At 37.6% G+C, this 25,390-nt stretch overlaps 1 protein-coding gene across 1 annotated transcript in view; it reads right to left on the reverse strand.

Moving 5' to 3' along the window:
* Positions 1-24,662, reverse strand: part of SAMD13 (sterile alpha motif domain containing 13) — a 45,158-nt gene extending 20,496 nt beyond the window's left edge. The window contains exons 1-2 of the mRNA XM_004314362.3: positions 24,581-24,662; positions 23,092-23,176 (exon numbers count right to left, since the gene is read on the reverse strand). Coding sequence (XP_004314410.1) covers positions 23,092-23,144 — 53 coding nt within the window. The 5' untranslated portion in view covers positions 23,145-23,176; positions 24,581-24,662. The remainder of the gene's footprint in view (positions 1-23,091; positions 23,177-24,580) is intronic.
* Between the last annotated feature and the right edge of the window lie 728 nt (positions 24,663-25,390).

Genomic DNA, 25,390 nt, shown 5'->3' on the forward strand with positions numbered 1-25,390 from the left:
AACTGGTGCTATTGGGGATGCACGCACTGGAGGGCCCAGATAATTCTGCCTGACCAGGACACTTGAAGATTTTTAATGCAATTCTGAAAGGCATCAATTGCTTCAAACACACACTAAGTTCCTCCCTGAGAGGGGATGGCTTGCAGAAGCAGAAACATGCAGGCACACATTGTCACTTCTAGGTTATGTTAAAGAATGATGGATGATTTTGCTGGACCCGTCCAGTGGTTTCAGCAACAGTTTAAACAAGAAACCTGGAGATTATCCAAGGCCACATGATGGTGGGTGTTGGGGAGGCCAGAGTGCCAAAGCCAGATAAAACTATGAGGACATTTCAGAGGATGGATTTAAGCGTCACCTTTCCCCACTGGTAAAGTCAGTATGTCTCCTCAAGGACTGTTATTTGTGGCCAAACTGAGATGCTTTGTTCCCTTTTAAAGGGACCATTCTCTCCAAATCTTTTCTTATAACTCATACGTGTCAAATTCCAGGAGGAATTTAAATGGTGCTGTTTAAAACACCTCCCAGATGGTGGTTCCCACTGTGGCTGCTAATTTTGCACTGATGAAATGAGATGGCAGATATAAACGTTCCATTATCATTTGATACTTATTATTCATTATTGTCATAGCAAAATATTTCCTAGAATATAAGGTATAAAGATGATAAATTCATGAATATTTTTCCAAGCATGGAGGCTTTAAAAATATATATGTATGTTACCTTATTACAAAAAACTAGCAAGAAATGAAGGGCAGAATTTGTCTCCAATCCCATCACTTAATCAAATCAATGTTTCCATTTAACATAGTCACCTTTCAGTCCCTGTGCATATGGTTGGGTACATCATGTATGGATAAAAATTACATAATGTGTGAATAATTCACACTAGGAACTGATTATCCCTTAATTAAACAATCACCTCACTTTTTTTTTTTTTTTTTTTTTTTTTTTTTTTTTGCGGTACGTGGGCCTCTCACTGTCGTGGCCTCTCCCGTTGCGGAGCACAGGCTCCGGACGCGCAGGCTCAGCGGCCATGGCTCACGGGCCCAGCCGCTCGCGGCATGTGGGATCTTCCCAGACCGGGGCACGAACCCGTGTCCCCTGCATCGGCAGGCGGACTCTCAACCACTGCGCCACCAGGGAAACCCCGGCCTCACTTTTAAAGAGAGCTAAAGAGACACAATCATGAGGACAGAAATGCAATAAATAACAAATTTGGCAGATACATGCAGATCGAGACCTTATGATAAACGTTTTCATGTTGGCACATGATAATTTTAAGTGCTGGTGGCAAAAGTCTCCATTTCCCCTTTATATATTAGTGGAGGCAGATGAAAAATAGTTGAAACCCTTTCTCAGAATTCAGCGTGTGTATATTTTATGGCATTTATGATATTATAGATTCTGAGGGTTGATCAGACCAAAAGGAAACTCTGGATAAATACAGCCCATATGTGATTTCAAAACCCCATTATACTTATTAATTGCATTTCTGCTTTAAAGTTCAGAGCAAAAGTTACCTCCTATTAGTTAATTATGGTGATATATTTATTTATCATGCTACTCTTATAAAGCTAATTCTCAATGTTACTTGTGTTTCCACTCAGAAATGCACTCTAACTTTGTACTTCCTTGATCTTTATAACTTATTTTCAAAATTAAATTAACCTGCTCTTTGCCCATATCTTAAATCAGCCTTTGGCTAAAAACAATGTAATTCTGATTGTAATAAATTAACATTGATCTCTCGGCCTATGACGTAGCTAAGAATGAAGAGACCAAATGAGCTTTAGTTTTATCTCCATTTTTTTCTCCCTCTCCCGTCATCCTAACAAGCAGGGATCTGGCTGAAAGACAGTTGGAGAAAGAGAAAGGATGATTCAAAGTTTCTTGACAGGACAGTTTTTCATTTTTTAATATCCAGCTAAATAAGAGTTGACTGCATTTAGCTGCAGCATACCCAAGCAACGAAAGTATTGAAAAAGCAAATAATTCTTCTGTATATTTCAAATTCTTTAGCTTGGCATTCAGGGATTTAATTCAAACATAACTTTCCAGGCTTCTTTCCAATTCCAGGTTTGTACTGAAATCCAACCAGTCAACATCCTGGACTTTCCCATATCCACAGCTTTGGTTATGCTACTCAAAGCCCTGTCTGTTCAACTGCCAAGGATTAGAACCCTACTCATTTTTAAAAGATACTGGTTAAATGTCTCCTTCCTAATAACCCCAATCAATCTTCCATTCCAATAATGAATTAATTTTAACATGCCCACAATGAGCCGGGTACTTGATAAGCCTTGGGAACTAATCTAGTGAAAAGGAAAATCTCAAGCCAACTGCATGATGGAGATGGTCATATGTGTTCCCTGCCTTCATTATTTGTAGTGAGGTGGATGGACCTAGAGTCTGTCATACAGAGTGAAGTAAGTCAGAAAGAGAAAAACAAATACCGTATGCTAACACATATATATGGAATTTAAGGAAAGAAAAAAAAAAGTTCATGAAGAACCTAGGGGTAAGATGGGAATAAAGACACAGACCTACTAGAGAATGGACTTGAGGATATGGGGAGGGGGAAGGGTAAGCTGTGACAAAGTGAGAGAGTGGCATGGACATATATACACTACCAAACGTAAAATAGATAGCTAGTGGGAAGCAGCCGCATAGCACAGGGAGATCAGCTCAGTGCTTTGTGACCACCTAGAGGGGTGGGATAGGGTGGGAGGGAGGGAGACACAAGAGGGAAGAGATATGGGAACATATGTATATGTGTAACTGATTCACTTTGTTATAAAGCAGAAACTAACACACCATTGTAAAGCAATTATACTCCAATAAAATGTTAAAAATAATAAAATAAAATGAAAAAAAAAAAGCAAGTAAAGAACAGAAGGACTAGCTAGATGGAGGAAGGAGGGCAGTATGAGCCAGGCTGTGCTAGGTGTATGGAGCCCTGAAACAGTAGCAACACCATGATCAGGTCCCAAGAACAGATGAGCCATCTTCCTGCATCATTTCTTTCCTCTGTAACAGGCATCTTGCCTCAGGCTCATGGCTTTCCTCTGAAATCACATGGCACTCTGTCCTTGGCATATCTCTGCTGCGAATGTCTTCTGAACACCCCACCCCATCTTTCTGAAAACAAATCTGCCTCTTTCCTCACCTGCTCTCAGCTTTCTAGTATAAAGACCTCTGAACTAGTGTAAATAAGGACACTCCTCTCAAGAGGACTCATGAATTTCTGTTTTTCATTTACTATCAGATGCAATTCATGCCCACATTCATAATAAACAAAAACATATGCACATTTCATATCCTGATCATTAATACTAAAGACAACTGCATACAGATTGCCAGAAGAACTTTCCTTCCCTGCTCTAAGCCATGGCAAAATGGTCACCATTCCAAAGAACTTAGTGTGGCTTTAATGCTGAGACAAACTCAGGTTTCCTTCAATAGGGATATCAGTAACACACCAGAATCTATGTAGAAAACAGCAACCCTTCAGAACTTCTAATGTATAAAAGATACGTAATGCATGTTTGTGAATTCTGCTGGCATCAATTGGAACTCCTGTTGTTTTCACACTTAAAATATGATGATATGCTTAGCTGATTCTATAGTTTTACTCATTTTACTCTTTTGAAATGTACACTTCCTTAAGGCAGTTATTTACAATGGACAAAATTGTACAAGTCAAAAAAGTGAACAGACTCAATTCTTAACCCAAGTCATCATTTAATTTAATGGAATAACCAAACGTAACCAAACTTTTAGCATAAGACCATATGATAAGACTGAAGTGTGTCCCCTCCACCCCCAAAATTCATATGTTGAAGCCCTAACCCTCAGTGTGATTCTATTTGGGACTAGGTCTTTTAGGACATAGAGCAATTAAGGTTAAATGAGGTCATAAGGGTGGGGTCCTAATCCAATAGGATCGGTAGCCTTATAAGATCTGCATGCATGCAGTGAGGCAAGGCCATGTGAAGACATAATGAGAAGGCAACCATCTACAAGCCAGGAAGAGAGCTCTCTCCAGGTAATGAATCAGCCAGCATCTTGATCTTGGGCTTCCCAGCCTCCAGAACTCTGAGAAATATGTTTATGATGTTTAAGCCACCCAGTCTATGGCATTTTGCTAGGGCAGTCGAGTAGACTAATACACCATATATCAGAATGAGCAGACAGCCATAAAATACTAAGGAATTAATTTTGGCTTCACTAAGAAAAATTAAAATGCACCAATTAAAAGCAGCACTATTGGGCTTCCCTGGTGGCGCAGTGGTTGAGAGTCCGCCTGCTGATGCAGGGGACACGGGTTCGTGGCCTGGTCCAGGAAGATCCCACATGCCGTGGAGCGGCTGGGCCCATGAGCCATGGCCGCTGAGCCTGAGCGTCCGGAGCCTGTGCTCCACAACGGGAGAGGCCACAGCAGTGAGAGGCCTGCGTACCGCAAAAAAAAAAAAAAAAAAAAAAAAAAAAGTATCACTATTCACTACCATATATTCCCTGTATTCAAGAATCTATACATATGGCACTCTGACTTATTCCACCAAACATATCTGCAGAAGGGTTATGACATCAGATCCTGATTAGAAAGGTCATTTTTCAGGTTTGAATTAGGGGCTCAGTTTACTCCCTTCCTTTCTTCTTCTTTTGTCTCCCTCTTTCTTTTCTTCCTCCTCACTTTCTTTTTTCCTCCCTTCCTCCCTCCCTCCCTTCTTTTCTTCCTAACAAACTATCTGTTAAGAAGTATTTGGTATTTAGCCACTTATACTGTCTTGGGAGTTCTATTTTTCCATGCTTTTACTATAGTGGTATCTTACATCATGATCACTCCCTGTTCCAGATTGCTGTTCCCTGGAAAGAACAGCATCCCAGGAACCATCACTCACTGTGTTCAGGTAGAATTGGGCAGTGTGATTGTGGGGTTTGGGAAAGGTGTATGAAACAGAACATTCAGGAACTACCTAGCAAGCTGGTTACAATTTCCTCGTGGCTTTCAAAGAACATACATCTAAGGACTGCTGATCATTTACTTGACAACACAAAAAGACAGAAATATGAGTAAATGAACAAAAGCTGAAGCCAGTGATCAGACACACAATTACTTCTAACAGTTTCCTCTTCCTCCTTCCCTAAGGAGCCTGGCAAGACTTCCAGGCAAATAAATAAATATCCTGTGAAGTTATTTATTTAACCCTAGATGTGACCACTTCCCTTTGAGTTAGACCCCTGGCTGATGTGTGGGTTGCTGTATGTGTAAACACTGTTGGATTCTTTTTTATGAGGTAGTAATAGTAGCCATTGTTATTTTTGTTATATAAGAATTCTCTTTGATAATTCTACAATGAAGTCAGAGTTTTGAAATTCTAGCAATACAAATAATAATTTCTAACTCTACCCTAACATTTTACTTCTATCATTCACCTCCTAATCCTCTAATTCACATGGGCAAAAATGACAACCTCTTTAAATTAATAATTATCTTAATATTTAATAGTTAACAGCCTTCAAGAGGGCTATTCCAAAAGTTAGTGTTAATGCATATATGGCCAATTAATTTATGACAAATGAGCCAAGAATATACAATGGGGAAAGGACAGTCTCTTCAATAAATGGTGCTGGAAAAACAAGAGAGCCACGTGTAAGAGAATGAAACTGGACCACCATCTTACACCATACACAAAAATTAACTCAAAGTGGATCAAAGATTTGAATGTAAGACCGTAAGACCTGAAACTATAAAACTTGTAGAAGAAAACATAAGTGGTAAGCTCTTTGACATCAGCTTGGCAATGATTGTTTTTTGGACCTGACTCCAAAAGCAAAGGCAACAAAAGCAAAATTAAACAAGTGGGACTGCATCAGACTAAAAATCTTCAGCACAGCAAAGGAAATCATCAACAAAATGAAAAGGCAAGATACTGAATAGGAGAAAATATTTGCAAATCCAAAATATATAAAGAATACATATAACTCAACAGCAAAAAATAAACAAATAAACAATCTAATTAAAAAATGGGCAGAGGATTTGAATATACATTTTTTCCAAAGATATGCAGATGGTCAACACATATATGAAAAGATGCTCTACACCATTAATCATCAGGGAAATACAAACCAAAACCACAAGGAGATATCACCTCATGCCCTTTAGAATGGCTATTATCAAAACAAACAAGAAATAACAAGTGTTGGCAACGATGTGGAGAAAAGGGAACACTTGTGCACTGTTGGTAGGAGTGTAAATTGGTGCAGTCAGTATGGAAAACAGTAGGGAGGTTCCTGAAAAAAATTAAAAGTAGAACTACCATACAATCCAGCAACTCCACTTCTGGGTATCTATCTGAAGGAAGAAACCACTAAATCAAAAAGATATATGGACCCCCCCCCACATTCATTACAGCATTATTTACAATAACCAAGACATGAAAGCAACCTGAGTGATCATCAATGGATAAATGGATAAAAAAATGTGGTATATATACACAATGGAATAGTATTCAGCCATAAAAAGGAAGGAAGTCTTTCCATTTTTGACAACATGAATGGACCTTGAGGGCATTATGCAGGGGAAATAAGTCAGAGAAAGACAAAAGTATATAATCTCACTTATATGTGGAATCTAAAAACAAAAAATAAAAAAAAACCATTTTAAACCCCAAATCATAAATACAGAGAACAGATTGGGGGTTGCCAGAGGTAGGGGTTGGGGGTACACAAAATGGGTGAAAGTGGTGAAAAGGTACAAACTTCCAGTTATAAAATAAAAGTCATCGGGGTGTGACATACAGCACAGTGACTATAATTAATAATACCGCATTGTATATTTGAAAGTTGTTAAAAATTCTCATCACAAGAAAAAAAATTTGTAACTCTATATGGTGATGGATGTTAACTACACTTATCGAGGTGAACGTTTCACAGTATACAGAAATAATGAATGATTATGTTGTACATCTGAAACTAATATGCTATATGTCAACTGTATCTCAATATTTAAAGTTTGTATTTTAATATTAAAGTGAATTTAAAACTTTCCAACGTTAATTACTAAGAAAAGTATCACTTGACTGATTTTAAAAGAAATGTTATTTCCAAAATTAAAAGAGTCTTTGCTTCATAATAAAACAACAAACTGAACACAAATGCAGAGGAAGATGGTGAGATACATGTGCAAGAAAAGGCATGGTTTTAATACGAAAGAGCTTCTTTTGAAAGTTGCTAAACTTTGTTGCTGTGAACTTTCTCTTGCAGTAGAGCTTCTCCACTGAGGGGTGAGGGGCATGGTGGTGGTGGGGAGATAAACCACTTGTTGTTGAGAAGCTGCTAACTTACTATTAGCATCTATTGTGTGGGAACATTGGTTCCTACTCCATCCTAGGAGAAAAGGGAAGAAGGGAAAAAAGACCAACTGATGAAAAAGGGAGTAAGATTAAGTGAATGGGAAAAAAAAATTCACATTGTATACTTGTAAGTTGTACAGATATGAACATACATGTGAAACACCTAGAATTTTTTTTTAGAATTTATTGAAAATTCTAACATGGATCTAACATGGCTAAACATAGATCAATGGTAAGAGTGTCATGTACCAAGGTTTTGATTAATCCAAAAATCTGTGTATCTGAAATCTACAAAAAGAGAACACTATGATCCCATTTGTTCAGTAAAGGTTTATGTGTACTTTATATACATTTACATATGGATACAGAGAGTATTTGTACAGAAACTGTCTAGAAGGACACATTCCAAACTATTAAGATGGCTCCCTCTTAGATATTTAGTTATTTTTAAACTTAATAAACACTATGAATCCACCAGGCAAAATAAAACCTATAATCTTGACAATAATTATATCTATCCCATGCCTGTGTCCCCCACCTGAGGTAATCATCCTCAACCTTATATTCATTTAACCTTTCTCCCTGTGCACATGTGCAAGAGCTTGTCTTGGCTATATACCTGTGCAGTATGGTAGCCTCTAATCACATGTGGCTGTTGAGCATTAAAAATTTGACTAAGAAACTGGGTTTTTAATTTTCTTTAATTAGTTTAAATTTAAAATTTGAACTGGTATAAAGTATGTTTCTGATAAACACAACTTCATTGTTTTGGTGTAACAACATTTCACTTTAACCACTGAATCACCCAGGATACTACTGTTGAATTGAAGTTCTATCAGATGCAAGTCTCCTCTCTAGTTTTACACATTAACACATGGCAATCTAGTTGGTGTCCACACATTGACTCAGGTCAAATGATCTTTTCTATGCACCCATGTAATATTGTAATGTGTTTGATGCAGACAGCACAAGTTATGAAAATCTTTTCATGTGCTGAACTGGTAATTAATAGCCTTACTATTTTAATTTTAATATAATTAAATATTTTTTAGTTAAAAATAAGTATGTATAAATTTTAAAATTTAAAAAGGAGGCATAGGAGAAGTCATGATGGCAGAATAGGAAGATGTAGAATTTGTCTCTCCTCACAAGTACATCAAGAGTACATCTGCAAATGGAACGATTCTCACAGAGCACCTGCTGATCATTAGCGGAAGACTTTGGACACCTGAAAGGACAAGAAAAATCCCCTCACAACTGGGTAGGACAAAAGAAGGAAAAACAGAAAAGAGGAATTGAAAAAGGGACCTACAACCCTGGGGCATTTGTGGGAAGTGGGAGGGGCACCCATCTGAGCAGGCTTGCCCACCCCTCAAGCCAAGGTCTCCTTGACCTGCATAGGCTCCAGGGTCTTGAGCACCACCCATTCCAAAGCCTCCTTGGGAAACAGACCTGGACACCCCTGCCTGAGACAGGAATCCACCAGTGCTGGTGGGGGCTGAGTGCTAAAGAGTGAGGTTAAGAGAGCAGATTCAGGGAGAGGACTGCTGTTGGCTGTGCAGATACAACAGAGGTGATGGGAGTAAGGGGCTCTGCGGCTGGGAATGCCCCTAGCGGAAGCGTGGTCTGCCTAGGAAATGAGGTGCCATCGTTGAGTGGCCCCTGCCTCCGTGCGCACTGGGAAGGACTCCACCAGAGCGAGCGTGCCCCAGTCTGTTGCAACTGCCTGCTGGTCTCTGCCGCCACAGGCACTTGGTGCATACCCCAGTTGTGGCTGCCACACCCCTCCCTGGCCTGAGTAAGTGTGCCCCAATCAGCCACTGCTTTTTCTCCCTCTCACCCGGGTGGGGAACAGACGCCTGAGGGTGGTGCACATGGAGAGGTGGGGCCAAAACAAAAGCTGAGCTCCAGGGGCAGTGTGACTACACAGGCCATGGATTAAACCTCTGTGATTGGCTTGGTAAATCCTGCGTATGGGAATATATGAATAGACAATGAGTGTTCCCACAACTGAGACCAGTCTAACTTTAGCAGCAGTGGACTCTGGGTGCAGGTACATGAAGTAGTTTGGTCAGGTGAGAGTCTGAGTGCCCCCACTGGGCCCACAGCAGGTCCAGAGACCTACCTAGACGTACTGGAGAGCCTCCTGGGGAGGCAGGGGTTGGCTGTGGCTCACTGTGGGAGCAAGGACACTGACAGAGGAGGCACCAGGAAAATATTCTTATTACTATTATTCCTTTTTAGTTTGCTTCATTTTGTTCAGTTGTTGGTGTTCTTGTTTTCATTATTTATTTTTATTTTCAATATTTTTTATTTTTCTATTTTTACTTTTATGTGTTTTTTTCCTGTTTTTGATTTTTTTTGGATCATTTTTATGTGTTGGTTTTATGTTTTCTTTGCCATTTTTAAAAATATTAGTTTGCTTTCAGTTTTTGTTTTGTTTTTCATTTTTTGTTTTCATTAGTGTAGTCCTTATTGATTGTTCTCATTTTTGAGTTATTTTGTTTGTCTGTTCTCTTGTTTTTTGTTTTCTATGTTTTGTTTTTGTTTTTTCTGTCTGCTTCTTTGTTTCTTTCCGGTTGTTTGGTTTTCTTCTTACCATTTGTCTTGGGCTTGGTTTGTCTGTTTTCTTCTTTTTGTGTGTGTGTGGGTTGTTGTTGCTGTTTGTTTGTTTTTGCTACTTGTCTTGGGGTTTTTTTGTCTGTTTTATTTTCCTTTCTTTTTTCTCTGGTTATGCTACGTAGTTTGCAGGCTCTTGGTTCCCCGGCCAGGGGTTGGACCCGGGCTTCCGGGGTTGGAGCACCGAGTCCAGGATGCTGGACCACCAGAGAATTCCAGAGCCCAGGGAATACTAATCACTGTGCACTCTCCTGGAGGTATCCATCTCCACACCAAGACCTGGCTCCACCCAACTGCCTGCAGGCTCCAGTGCTGGAAACCTCATGCCATACAAAAGAAAGGAACACAGCCCCACCCATCAGCAGACAGGATGCCTAAAGTCATACTATGCTCACAGACACCTCAAAACACACCACCTGATATGGCCCTGCCCATCAGAGGGAAAAGACTCAGCTCCACCCACCAGAGCACAGGCACCAGTCCCTCCCACCAGGAAGCCTACACAAGCCCCTGGACCAAACTCACCCACCAGGGGGAAGACAAGAGAAACAATGGGAACTATGACACTGCCGCCTGCAAAAAGGAGACCATAAACATGGTAAATTCAACAAAACGAGACAACAGAGCAATATGTTGCAGAGGAAGGAGCAAGGTAAAAACCCACAAGACCAAATAAATGAAGAGGAAATAGGCAATCTACCTGAAAAAGAATTCAGAGTAATGATAGTAAAGATGATCCAAGATCTCAGAAATAGAATGGAGGCACGGATTGAGAAGATACAAGAAATGTTTAACAAAGACCTAGAAGAACTAAAGAACAAACAACCAGTGATGAACAACACAATAAGTGAAATGAAAAATACACTAGAAGGAATCAATACCAGAATAACTGAGGCAGAAGAATGGTTAAGTGAGCTGGAAGATAAAATGGTGGAAATAACTGCCAGGGAGCAGAATAAAGAAAAAAGAATGAAAATAATTGAGAACAGTCTCAGAGACCTCTGGGACAACATTAAACACACCAACATTTGAATTATAGGGGACCCAGAAAAAGAAGAGAAAGAGAAAGGGTCTGAGAAAATATTTGAAGAGATTATAGTTGAAAACTTCTCTAACATGGGGAAGAAAATAGTCACCGAAGTCCAGGAAGCACAGAGAGTCCCATACAGGATAAACCCAAGGAGAAACATGTCCAGACACATATTAATCAAACTAACAAAAACTATATACAAAGAAAAAATTTTAAAAGAAGCAGGGAAAACAACAAATAATATAAAAGGGAATCCTTGTAAGGTTATCAGCTGATGTTTCAGCAGAAACTCTGCAGGCCAGAAGGGAGTGTCAGGATACATTTAAATTGATGAAAGTGAAAAACCTACAACCAAGGTTACTCTACCCAGCAAGGATCTCATTGAGATTTGATGGATAAATCAAAAGTTTTACAGACAAGCAAAAGCTAAGAGAATTCAAAACCACCAAACCAGCTTTAAAGCAAATGCTAAAGGAACTTCTCTAGGTGGGAAACACAAGAGAAGAAAAAGACCTACAAAAACAAACCCAAAACAATTAAGGAAATGCTAATACGAACATACATATCGATAATTACCTTAAATGTAAATGGATTAAATGCTCCAACCAAAAGACATGGACTGGCTGAATGGATAAGAAAAGACCCATATATATGCTGTCTACAAGAGACCCACGTCAGACCTAGGGACACATACAGACTAAAAGTGAGGGGATGGAAAAAGATATTCCATGAAAATGGAAATCAAAAGAAAGCTGGAGTAGCAATACTCATATCAGACAAAACAGACTTTAAAATAAAGACTATTACAAGAGACAAAGAAGGACACTACATAATGATCAAGGGATCAATCCAAGAAGAAGATGTAACAATTGTAAATATTTATGCACCCAACATAGGAGCACCTCAATACGTAAGGCAAATGCTAACAGCCATAAAGGGGGAAATCGACAGTAACACAATAATAGTGGGGTGCTTTAACACACCACTTACACCAATGGACAGATCATCCAGACAGAAAATTAATAAGGAAATGCAAGCCTTAAATGAGACATTAGACCAGATAGACTTAATTGATATGTTTAAGACATTCCATCTGAAAGCAGCAAAACACAATTTCTTCTCAGAATATTCTCCAGGAACATTCTCCAGGATAGATCACATCTTGGGTCACAAATCAAGCCTCAGTAAGGTTAAGAAAATTGAAATTGTATCAAGCATCTTTTCTGACCACAGTGCTATGAGATTAGAAATCAATTGAAGGAAAATAACTGTAAAAAACGCAAACACATGGAGGCTGAACACTATGCTACTAAATAACCAAGAGATCACTGGAGAAATCAAAGAGGAAATCAAAAAATACATACAAACAAATGACAATGAAAACATGACGACTGAAAACCTATGGAAGGCAGCAAAAGCAGTTCTAAGAGTCAAGTTTATAGCAATACAATCCTATCTCAAGAAACAAGAAAAATCTCAAATAAACAGCCTAAACTTACACCTAAAGCAACTAGAGAAAGAAGAACAAAAAAAAAAAACCCCAAAGTTAGTAGAAGGAAAGAAATCATAAAGATCAGAGCAGAAATAAATGAAATAGAATTGAAGAAAACAATAGCAAAGATCAATGAAATTAAAAGCTGGTTCTGATTCTGTGAGAAGATAAACAAAATCGATAAATCTTTAGCCAGACTCATCAAGAAGAAGAGGGAGAGGACTCAAATAAATAAAATTAGAAATGAAAAAGGACAGATTATAACTGATACTGCAGAAATACAAAGGATCATGAGAGACTACTACAAGCAACTGTATGCCAATAAAATGGCAACCTGGAAGAAATGGACAAATTCTTAGAAAAGTACAACCTTCCAAGACAGAACCGGGAAGAAATAGAAAATATGAACAGACCAATCACAAGTAATAAAATTGAACTGTGATTAAAAATCTTCCAACAAACAAAAGTCCAGGACCAGATGGCTTCACAGGTGAATTTTATCAAACATTTAGAGAAGAGCTAACACCTATCCTTCTCAAACTCTTCCAAAATATTTCAGAGGGAGGAACACTCCCGAGCTCATTCTATGAGGTCACCATCACCCTGATACCAAAACCAGACAAAGACATCACAGAAAAAGAAAATTACAGGTCAATTATCATGGATGAACATAGATGCAAAATCCTCAACAAAATATTAGCAAACTGAAACCAACAACACATTAAAAGGATCATACACCATGATCTAGTGGGATTTATCCCAGGGATGCAAGGATTCTTCAATATATGCAATTTAAACAATGTGATACACCATATTAACAAATTGAAGAATAAAAACCATATGGTCATCTGAATAGATGTAGAGAAATCTTTTGACAAATTTAACACCCATTTATGATAAAAACTCTCCAGAAAGTGGGCATAGAAGGAACCTACCTCAACATAATAAAGGCCGTATATGACAAACCCACAGCCAACATCGTTCTCAATGGTGAAAAACTGAAACCATTTCCTCTAAGATCAGGAACAAAGCAAGGTTGCCCATTCTCACCACTATTATTCAACATAGTTTTCTAAGTTTTAGCCAGGACAATCAGAGAAGAAAAAGAAATAAAAGGAGTCCAAATCGGAAAAGAAGTAAATCTATCACTGTTTGCAGATGACATGATAATATACATAGAGAATCCTAAAGACGCTATCAGAAAACTACTAGAGCTGATCAATGAATTTAGTAAAGTTTCAGGATACAAAATAAATGCACATAAATCTCTTGCATTCTTATACATTAACTATGCAAGATCAGAAAGAGAAATGAAGGAAACAATCCCATTTACCATCACATTCAAAAGAACAAAAAACCTAGGAATAAACCTACCTAAGGAGGCAAAAGACCTATATGCTGAAAACTATAAGATATTGATGAAGGAAATCAAGGACGACACAAACAGATGGAGAGATATACCATGTTCTTGGATTGGAAGAATCAATATTGTGCCCTATCAAATTACCAATGACATTTTTCACAGAACTAGAACAAAAAATTTTACAATTTGTATGGAAACACAAAAGACTCCGAATGGCCAAAGCAGCCTTGAGAAAGAAAAATGAAGCTGGAGGAATCAGGCTCCCAGAGTTCAGACTATACTACAAAGCTACAGTAATCAAGATAGTATGGTACTGGCACAAAAACAGAAATATAGATCAAGGGATCAGGATGGAAAGACCAGAGATAAACCCACACACCTATGGTCACCTAATCTATGACAAAGGAGGCAAGAATATACAATGGAGAAAAGAGAGTCTCTTTAATAAGTGGTGATGGGAAAACTGGACAGCTATATGTAGAAGAATGGAATTAGAACACTCTTTAACACCATACACAAAAATAAACTCAGAATGGATTGAAGACCTAAATGTAAGGCCAGACACTATGAAACTCTGAGAGGAAAACATAGGCAGAACACTCTTTGACATAAATTGCAGCAAGACCGTTTTTGACCCACCTCCTAGAGTAATGAAAACAAAAATAACAAATGGGTCTTAATGAAACTTAAAAGCTTTTGCACAGCCAAGGAAACCATAAACAAGACGAAAAGACAACCTTCAGATTGGGAGAAAATATTTGCAAATGAAGCAACTGACATAGGATTAATCTCCAAAATATACAAACAGCCCATGCAGCTCAATATCAAAAAAACAAACAACACAATGCAAAAATGGGTGAAGACTTAAATAGACATTTCTCCAAAGAAGACATACAGATGGCCAACAAACACATGAAAAGATGCTCAATATCACTAATTATTAGAGAAATGCAAATCAAAACTACAATGAGATATCATATCACACCAGTCAGAATGGCCATCATTAAAAAATCTACAAACAATAAATGGTGGAGAGGGTGTGGAGAAAAGGCAACAGTCTTACACTGTTGGTGGGAATGTAAATTGACAAAGCCACTATGGAGAACAGTATGGACATTCTTAAAAAACTAAAAATAGAACTACTATATGATCCAACAATCCCACTACTGGGCATATACCCAGAGAAAACCATAATTCAAAAAGACATATGCACCCAAATGTTCATTGCAGCACTATTTACAACAGCCAGGACATGGAAGCAACCTAAATGTCCATCAACAGAGAAACAGCTAAAGAAAATGTGGTACATATATAGAATGGAATATTACTCAGTCATACAAAGGAACGAAATTGTGTTATTTCCAGAGACCTGGGTGGACCTACAGACTATCATTCAGAGTGAGGTCAGAAAGAGAAAAACAAATATAGTATATTCACACTTATATGTGGAATCTAGAAAAATGGTTTAGATGATCTTATTTGCAAAGCAGAAATAGAGACACAGTTGTAGAGAACGAGTGTATGGATACCAAGAGGGAAGGGGGTGGTGGGATGAATTGGCACATGGGGATTGACATATATACCCCAGTATGTATAAAATAGGTAACTAATGAGAACCTACTGTATAGCACAGGGAACTCTACTAAGTGCCTTGTGGTGACCTAAATGGCAAGGAAATCCAAAAACGAGGGGATATATATATACATATGGCTGATTCACTTTGCTGTACAGCAGAAACTGACACAGCAGTGTAAAGCAACTATAATCCAATAAAAATAAAATGAAATAAAATAATTAAAAGGAGGCATATTACTGATGCAGAATCAAAAGGAGATGCAGAAAGTAGCACTAGAACCAGAATAGTAAAGAAAAAGGAGCCTGGCTAAAAGTATGTCGGAAATTTCATGATGAACAGCAATTGCAATTTGTTGGAGCAGAGCAAAAGGAAAAAAGCTGTTTGTTGTTTAAAAAATGGACAATATTAAGAGACATTTTTAGCAAAGACATAGTGAATTTGGTAACTTGCTTCTCAACAGTCAAAAAGAATTGATGACATTAGTCACCTGTAATCAAAATTAAATGTACAATGAAACATTTTGAAGTGATTTTAAACAGAATCTGAGCTGATTCTGTATCTGTATGATACTAATGTTCAGTCTTCTAAAGCAGATTCCTGAAAAGTGTCATGTATACCATTGTTAAATCATTCAGTAAATATTTGCAAATGCTATGGATCAATGCCAGACAATGGAATTCTTAAAAGAAATAGAACACAATACATTTAATATCTGTGTTCTTTGCCTGTACTTGTTGGTTAAGTCATGGAAGAAATATACAAAGATTTGTTGTATTGTTAAGTCCAATTCAAGGTTTCATTAAAACAAAAAAATGCTTTCCAAATATTCAATAATTAAAGACAAAAAATACTTAAAGACAAAAAAATGGCAGAGTAATTTATATTTTCTCATTGATATCAGACTACATGTAAATGAGCTTAATTTGAAGCTCCTAAAAAAAAAGGAAATGCTGATTTGTAGCCTAGCTAACCTAGCTAAACAGGCACAAAATTTTGTGTTAAAATTGAAACTTTTCAGAGTACAATACAATGAAATTAATTTTACACATTTTCTAACATAAATCAATTTTAAGAAAAAGTTGAAGAATGATTTGCTGACATTGATAAATTTATAGTTGCTTATAAATTTATGCAATACCCTTTTGAATTTAATGTTAAAAATATGACTTAAGTATCAGTAAATTTATTTAACTTGGACAGAGATAGTTTTGAAACTAATGCTATTGCTTCAAAGTCAAATCAAATCTTCTAAAAAAAAGAAGAACCAGTTGTGTTAATGTACATGCATACATTAAGAGAAAATAACTTTTTGGTACGTGGTTAATTTATTGGGACTTTTAGGTATGTTTGGAATTATTAGGGTATGTGATTCTGCTTTTTCGATTGCAAATTTTATGAAATCTAATAGAGATCAAGCATTTCTAATAAAAATTTGGCATCCAAATTGAGACATACTCTAAGTATAAAATACATAGTGGATTTATAAAATTTAGCATGAAAAATGTAAACTATCTCATTCATAATATGCTATATTGATTACAGTTCAAAATGATAACATCTTGGGTATTTTCAGTCAAATATAAAATATACTAAAATTAATTTCATCTGTTTAAATATGACCACTAGAAAATTTTAAATTACATACATGTCTCAAATATCATTTCTACTGAGCAGCACTTGTATATATCCAGAAACAGAATGGCTGAGTTATAAAATATTTTATGGTTCTACACTTGAAAATAATGCCAAATTGTTTTCCAAAGTCTCTGGATTATCAGCATCAACATCACCAGAGAACATGTTAAAATGCAAATTCCCAGGCTGAATCAGAAACTCTGGAGATGTGGCCCAGCAATCTGTATTTCCAAGTGACAAACTCAAGTTTGAGAAATCACTGTCCTAGTACTTAGAACAGACTTTAAAATACTCTGTACTTAGAAGAAATATGCCATTTTGGAAAGGGAAGTCCTGTCTTTGTTATGGTCATATTTTTGAATGTTTGCAACATCTACAAATCTTGGAGACAAAAATAGGCTTCTATAGCCTCCTGGTAGTGAGAGCCATACCTCTGGTGAAAGTGACTGAAAGCCACCTTTAAACAACCTAGTCACCCTAGTGCAGAAGAAAGGACTCAGGCTTCAGAACCCGAATACCAGCACCAGCACTCCTTAGCTCTGAACTCTTAAAAGGTCTTTTACCTCCTGGAGCTTTGGTATTCTCCACTATAAAGTGGGAATTATAGCACATACCTCAAAATATGGTTGTGAGGATTAACAAGGCTCACACGAAATGCTAGACACAGAAAAGGGACACCATAAATAGTAGCCTTATAAAACTAAAGCTCTGATCAGGAGCATGTGGCCAGTGAATAAGAGCCATTACCCTAGGCTTCTTTGGAAATGACCCTTTGTGAAGTACATTCCCTAGTAAACAACTATATTTTCCATATCTGGAAAACAAAATGGAAGCAACTGTAAGCCCCAGTTTGGGTAGATCTCAGAAAGAGCCTTAAAACTCTATGTTTAGGAATTCTGTATTATAATCTAACTCTACCCTGCCCAACATGTTAGCCGATAGCCACTTGGCTATATAAATTAACTGCAACTTCTATTTCTGATCAAGATGGAGTAACGGGGCCCAGATTTACCCTTCTGCCTAAAACAACTAAAAAAATAGACAAGATGTATGAGAATGGCACTCAAGGCATTCACTGGACATAGGCAATAAAGAACAGTGACCCCTGAGGGATGGGAAACAAGCAAGGTAAGCCGTATCCACTTTCTGCCTGAAGAGAGATTTTAGGCTGTGCCCGGGAAAGAGTTCTAGAGAGGAGAGAGCTACACAGAGAGAACTCTGGAGAGGTGTAGAGGCTTCCCGTCAAGCGCTCAGCAGAGTACTGATTATCACATACACATGAGGAAACAGGCTGGGGAAAGAACCACGAAAAAGAGAAACAATCCTTAGAGATCACACAGAGATGGGAATGGTGCCTGTTTCCATCTGCCAGAGAGGAAAATCTCATCATTCAGGAGCATTGGTTAGAGTACAAAGATGGGTCTTACTTCAATAAAAGGGGGAAAATACCCTTAAATACAGCTCTAGTCCTGCAAAACAATGCTTAAAAGAATCAAATTGTTTGTTTCCAAGTAATTTAGGCACATCCCAGGACAAAGATCAGGAATATTTATAGGAATACAAAAATATCCAACACCTAACAAAGTAAAATTCACAATACCTGACTTATAATAAAAAATTACCAGGCATGCAAAGAAGCAGAAAAATATGACCCATAATGAAGAGAAAAGCCAATCAACTGAAGCTGACTGAGAAATGATAGAATTAGTAGACAAGGATGTTGAAACAATTATTATGAATATATTTCATATGTTCAGAAGCTAGAGGGAAGAACATGTTAAGTGAAGACATGGAAGATATTAAAAAAAGACCAAGTTGAACTTCTAGAGATGAAAACTACATCATCTGAAATGAAAAATGCATTGGGTGGGATTAACAAGAGATTATACATTTCAGAAGAAAAGATTAGTGAACTTGAAGGGGAGGCAGTAGAAACTATCCAAAATGAAACACAGAAGAAAGACTGGAAAAAAATTAACAGGGCATCAGTGAATTGTGGGACAATATCAAACGATTAAATAAACCTATAACTGGAGTCCCCAAAGGAGAAGTGGAGGGGGACTAAAAAAAATTTGAAAAATAATGGTTGAAAACTTCTAAACTAAGTCCACAAATCCAAAACACAAAACAAACTTCAAACACAAGAAAGATGGAGAAAACTACACGGAGTCTCATAATCAAATTGCTCAAAAATAAACGATAAAGAGAAAATTTTAAAAGCAGACAGAAAAGAAAGACACATTTATACAGAAGAAAAAAGACAAGAAAAAGAGTAAACGTTTTCTCTTAACATCAGGAACAAAATTAGGATGTCTAATCTCACCACTTCTATTCAGCTTTTTAGTGGAGGTCCTATTCAGTTCAATAAGGTAGGAAAAAGAAATGAAAGGCATCCACACTGGGAAGGAAAAAGTAAAACTGTCTTTACTCACAAAACATAACTGTCTATGTGAAATATCTGATAAAATCTATGAAAAAGCCACTAGAAGTAATAAATGAGTTTAGCAAGGTTGTAGGATACAAGGTCAATATAAAAAAAACCAATTGTATTTCTATATACTACAACAAACAACTGGAAATTTAAATTTAAAAAGCACTTCCATTAATAATAGCATAAAAATATGAAACATGTAGGGATATAGACAAAAGATGTGTAAGACCTGCACACTGAAAACTATAAAACATTGCTAAGAGAAATTAAAGAAGACCTAAGTTAACAGAGAAAAATGCTGTTAATGAGCTGGAAAACACGATATTGCTAAGATGTCAATTCTCCTTAAATTGATCTATAATTCAATGCAATGCCAATCAAATCACCAGCAGGCATCTTTCTGGTAGAAATTGACAAGCTGATTCTAAAATTTATATGGAAATTCAAAGGACTAGGAGTGCCAAAACTAGTTCCAAAAAGAACAAGTTGGATGGCTAATACTACCTGATTTCAAGGTATATTATAAAGCTATAGTTATCCAAACAGTGTTGTATTGGCATAAATATATACAAAAATATCATTTGAATAAACTAGAGTCCAGAAATAGATCTACACATATATGATCAATTATTTTTCAACAAAGTTGCACAGACAATTCAACAAATGGCGCTGGAACAACTGGATATCCACAGGCAAAAAAAACAACCACTGTGACCACCACCAAAAGAAAGACTTTAATCCTTATCCCATACCATGCACAAAAATTAACTCAAAAATCATAGTCCCAAATCTAAGAAAACATAAGAGAAAATCTTTGTGACCTTGGGTGAGGCAAATATTTCTTAGATGTGACACCAAAAGCACTATCCATAAAATAAAAAATTGATAAACTGGACTTCATCAAAATTTAAAACTTCTGCTCTTTGAAAGGCACTGTAGAGAGAATGAAAAAAAAAAATCACACACCACAAGAAAATATTTTCAAATCATGTACATGATAAAGGATTTGTATCCAGAATATATAAAAACTCTACGCAATAATATATTAAAAAACCAGCCCAATAAGAAATGGACAAAAGATTTGAACAGTACTTAAGAAGTCTATGGATAAAATAAGCACATGAAAAAATGCTCAACATCATCGGTCATTAGGGAAATGAAAATTAAAACCACACCTAATGACATAAAGAGCAGTGATCACACCAAGTTCCTGAGCATATAGAACAACTGGAATGCTCACACTGCTGGTGGGAATGTAAAATGGGACAACTAGTTTGGAAAACAGTTTGGCAATTTCTTACAAAGTTTAACATACACCTACCACACAGCCCAGCCACTTCATTCCCAGAGATTTATCCAAGAGAAATGAGTATGTCCACACATAGACCTGTACACAAGTGACCAAAGTGGCTTTAATTGTAATTCCTAAAAAAAATGGAAACGATCCAAATGTCCATCAACAAGTGGGTGGATAAACAGTGAACAAAGTATTGTATATCCATACAATAAAATACTACTCAGTAATAAAAAGCAACAAGCTATTGATACACACTATAACATGAATAAATCCCAAATTAATTATTCTGGGTGAAAGAAATCAGATCCATTCCCTCCTCCCAAAAAAGTACATTATGAATAATTCCACTTATATAAAAATCTAGAAATCTATAAACTAATCTACAGTGATAGCTTATCAGTGGTTGCCTGGGGATATGAGGGAAGGGAAGGGCAGGAAGGAGAAATTACAAAGGTTTATGAGGAACCTTTGTGGGTGATAGATATGTTTATCCTAATTTTGGTAATGGTTTCATGGCTGTATACAAATGTCAAAACTTATCAAATTTTATACTTTAAACACATGCAGTTTATTATATGTCAGTTATATTTCAATGAAGCTGTTAACTTTTTTTTTTTTTTTGCGGTATGCGGGCCTCTCACTGTTGTGGCCTCTCCCGTTGCGGAGCACAGGCTCCGGACGCGCAGGCTCAGCGGCCATGGCTCATGGGCCCAGCCGCTCTGCGGCATGTGGCATCTACCTGGACCGGGGCACGAACCCGCGTCCCCTGCAACGGCAGGCGGACTCTCAACCACTGCGCCACCAGGGAAGCCCTGTTAACTTTTAAAGTTGATTTAAACTGAGTAAAATTAAAAGTTCAGTTCATCAGTTACACTAGTCACATTTCAAGTTTTTAATTGCCACATGCAGGTCATGGCTATCATTGTGGACAGTACAAGTGTAGGGCATTTTCATCACTGCTCAGAGCAGCTGATCTAACTAACACATTGAAAAAGCATCTGTTTCTTTCATTCCTCCTCCATCTACCTACCCCAAACTTCAAAACTGGAAATAAGCATGGCAGCATGGCACTGATATATAAATTACGGGAGAAGTTTTTTTTTTGTTTTTTTGTGCTTTTTTGTGGTACGCGGGCCTCTCATGTTGTGGCCTCTCCCGTTGCGGAGCACAGGCTCTGGATGCGCAGGCTCAGCGGCCATGGCTCACGGGCCCAGCCGCTCCGCGGCATGTGGGATCTTCCCGGACCGGGTTACGAACCCGTGTCCCCTGCATCAGCAGGCGGACTCTCAACCACTGCACCACCAGGGAAGCCCACGGGAGAAGTTTTAAAAGCAGATTTTATTAAGTTTAATGTAAGTTTAATGTAAAATACACCTTCTATTCATAAACATACATAGCACACTATTTCCTCACTTAGGTATCACAGCTTCTATGGATTACATTTAATTAGTTTCTTCCAAAGCTCAAGTTGAAGGCAATTTTAAACTGACATGGGAAAAATGAAACAGACAGCACTGTCTCGAAACATACTTTTACCTTGTAAGCAAAGTGGTTATAGCTAAAATATAACTCATAAAAGAGAATATACATTTTTTTCATATACTTACAGATATTTTATGAGTTACTCTGAAATACGTAGCGTGTTTCAGAATACGCTACATAATGCAACTAAATTTTCTTATTTAAAAGAATCAAGCATATAACTCACAATAAATATAAACACAAGTTTCAACTGTAAGAACAGATGTAAAAAGAGAAGACTATGGTATATATGGAAATGTTTCACATTCAAGTTCATAAAATTAGGACAGAGAAGTCGTTAAACTTAATATTCTTACTGACGCTTTTTTCCTTCTCTCCCTATAGCTTTCAGTTTTGAGAGGGGTGATTTTATTAAAAAAGACTCAAACTCTCTTTTCTGTTTCCTCCTACCACCACCTCACCCCTCCGTGTAGCCTGTGGACTTGGGAGGCAGAGTCTATGTTTGCTCTGTGTTTTTGTTTCAGTATACAGAACTCAGGGCTGGAATCTTCAACCCGCCCTGTTCCAAAGGCTGATACAGTAAACCTTGATGCACAGTTTGATGTCTGAATCATCTCCGTCTTAGAAATGGATACAGAAAAAGGCAATTGGAGCTGGGGGGAGAGGGGAGGTTGGTGGCCAGTGTAGACCAATCAACCAAGACAACCCCCAAACAGTGTATTGTACTCGATAAGCAAGAAGTATAAAAATAGAACCCAAGTCCCTCTGTTGTTTGTAGAAGCAGAACTCACAAGCCAGTTTCACTTACTTTTTTACACCGACAGAGCCATTTTCCTTGTTTTCCATGTCAACAGATAGCATGGGGAAGCTGCAGGTTTCCTTTACTTCAGCAACTAATCAATAAGGGAGAAAAGCTTGTGTTTAATTCTTAGAAAGTGAGAGAAGAATATATATTCTGAATCGGAAACATAATGGCCCCTTTTACAGCCTCACACCAGTTCATGTATGTTTGCTTACATCTCTAGTTCCCTCAGCGACTGGAGAGACATGATTAAACCTAAAGAACTGGAGGAGACTATTGGGGTGTGCTTTCATCTGTACTGGCACTCCCTGCCTTGACAATAAGCATTTGCAAATGAAATTGAATCCTCGTTCAAAACAAGTGCTGTGTGAACTGGCACAGCTTCCTCCAGGTGCCAAGCTCTCACTTAAGACATTGTAACTTATAAATGAGTCAAAGTCGAGAAAAACAATCCCCCTTTTCCTCCCCTTCCCACCACGGGCTATGATTTCTTCTTTTCTTACTGTATTTGTTTTTCTGTCCACTCCCACTGCTCCTCTGTTTTTTCATTGCGATGCAAAAGAGCACTTAAAGCTTTCGTCAGCAAGTATTCCCCTACCTCACATATTCTCAATGAAAACCTCAAAAACCCGTCTGTGAGATGGCCACACTGTGGTAAATCTGGAAGCTCACAAAAATGTCAGATAGCCCTTAGCACAGAAAGGTGGTACTGGTGTGTGTGTGTGTGTGTGTGTGTGTGTGTGTGTAAGACAGGGTAGGCAACTCGTTAGATTTATATAAAAATCATCAAAACATTCAAGGAGATATAGTAGCATCCATCACTTTGTCTTTTTGTTTAGTAGGAAGAGGACTGAAAAAATAAAATCCCTCCACAATTAATATGCAATTAGCAAGATGAAAAATCTATGAACAAAACTGCTGGAAAAAAAAAAACTAGTTCTGAAACGTGCTTGTTCTTCTGCAGCTGAAGCCATAAATTAAATACATTTCCTCTCAAATCACTTTATACTTCGGCACTCCTTCCCCTAGGGATTACTCTGACATGACAAGTGCATCATTCATTTAGTATATTCACAAGATTTTATCACTGTTAGAGAAGTAGATGATTAACAAATAATACTGTTAAGTGTGGGATTATCTTCACTGCTGATACATACACACGCGCACGCACACACACACACACACACACACACACACACACAAACTTCCAGTCGCTAAACCACTTAGATCATCCATAGAGAAATCCAACATTTAAGATACATATAGATATTAACATACATCCACACACCGTTACAGAGTAGACAGAAGATAGTGCAGCTTACTCCATGCCAAAAGAATGATTTCACTTCAGTTGGAAACTGTTACACATTCACCATTTTCTAAGCATCTCAGAAACAAAACAAAACAAAACACTCACAATGATACTCTGCAACACCACACTACATTGTCTTATTATTATTTTCTCTTTTTGTGGAAGAGTAAAAAGAAAACCTACCTAGAAGCAACTAAAACATGTCATTTTTTATAGGCTTATCAAGAACAGCCAAAGAAACCCCAATGTTTTCTTTCACAAAGTAGGCTGGCAAAGGAATTCAATAAGGAGGTACAATTTGACACAGTGAAATAAAACCAGGCTGGCTCTCAGCCAACATGACGTTAGGAATCACACACAAGCTGCACCAACTGCCTTCTGGTTCATGGCTGACTTTTTAAAGCTACAGTGTGCCTGTTCACTTTTGCTAACTACCTTCAGCACAATTAGTGGAAGTGAATGAATCATGAGTCTCCAAACTGCAGAATTCTCCCTGCACCTGTCTTGTTCAAAGAAAAACAAGCTATATCAAGAGCCTCTTATTTTCTCCCTCCCCTTCATTGTTTCTGCATGTATTTGCTGCTGTTCTGAGCATGAATGCCATGTGTCAAACTATTTCTTTTTCTTTCCTGTAGGAGAAAAGAGAAAATAAGAGAAAGCCTGGTGCTTAGGCGCTATACCCAGTGAACACCCAGAAGCTGCAGTCCTGTTACCCTTTCTTCCTAGTTGAGACTTGCCAACAAAGTTTCCAGGGCTGGCTTTTAAGTAATCTCTTTGTGAGAATAAGGAAAGCACTGCCTAGATGAAAATCCTTTTATTTCATTATGCAGGAAGTAACATATTTCAGAGAGGATGCAAAGTAGATGACCAGATCTCCTGAGAATGCCCACATTCTTTAATTTTGGCATTCATCCTACCAGATGAAGTCAGCAAAAAATTCAAAATAAAACAAACCTTATTCTACAAAACAAAAACAATTAGTCTGGGAGGTTT

The sequence above is a fragment of the Tursiops truncatus genome, chromosome 1 (assembly GCF_011762595.2).
Source record: "Tursiops truncatus isolate mTurTru1 chromosome 1, mTurTru1.mat.Y, whole genome shotgun sequence".
Lineage (NCBI taxonomy): Eukaryota > Metazoa > Chordata > Mammalia > Artiodactyla > Delphinidae > Tursiops > Tursiops truncatus.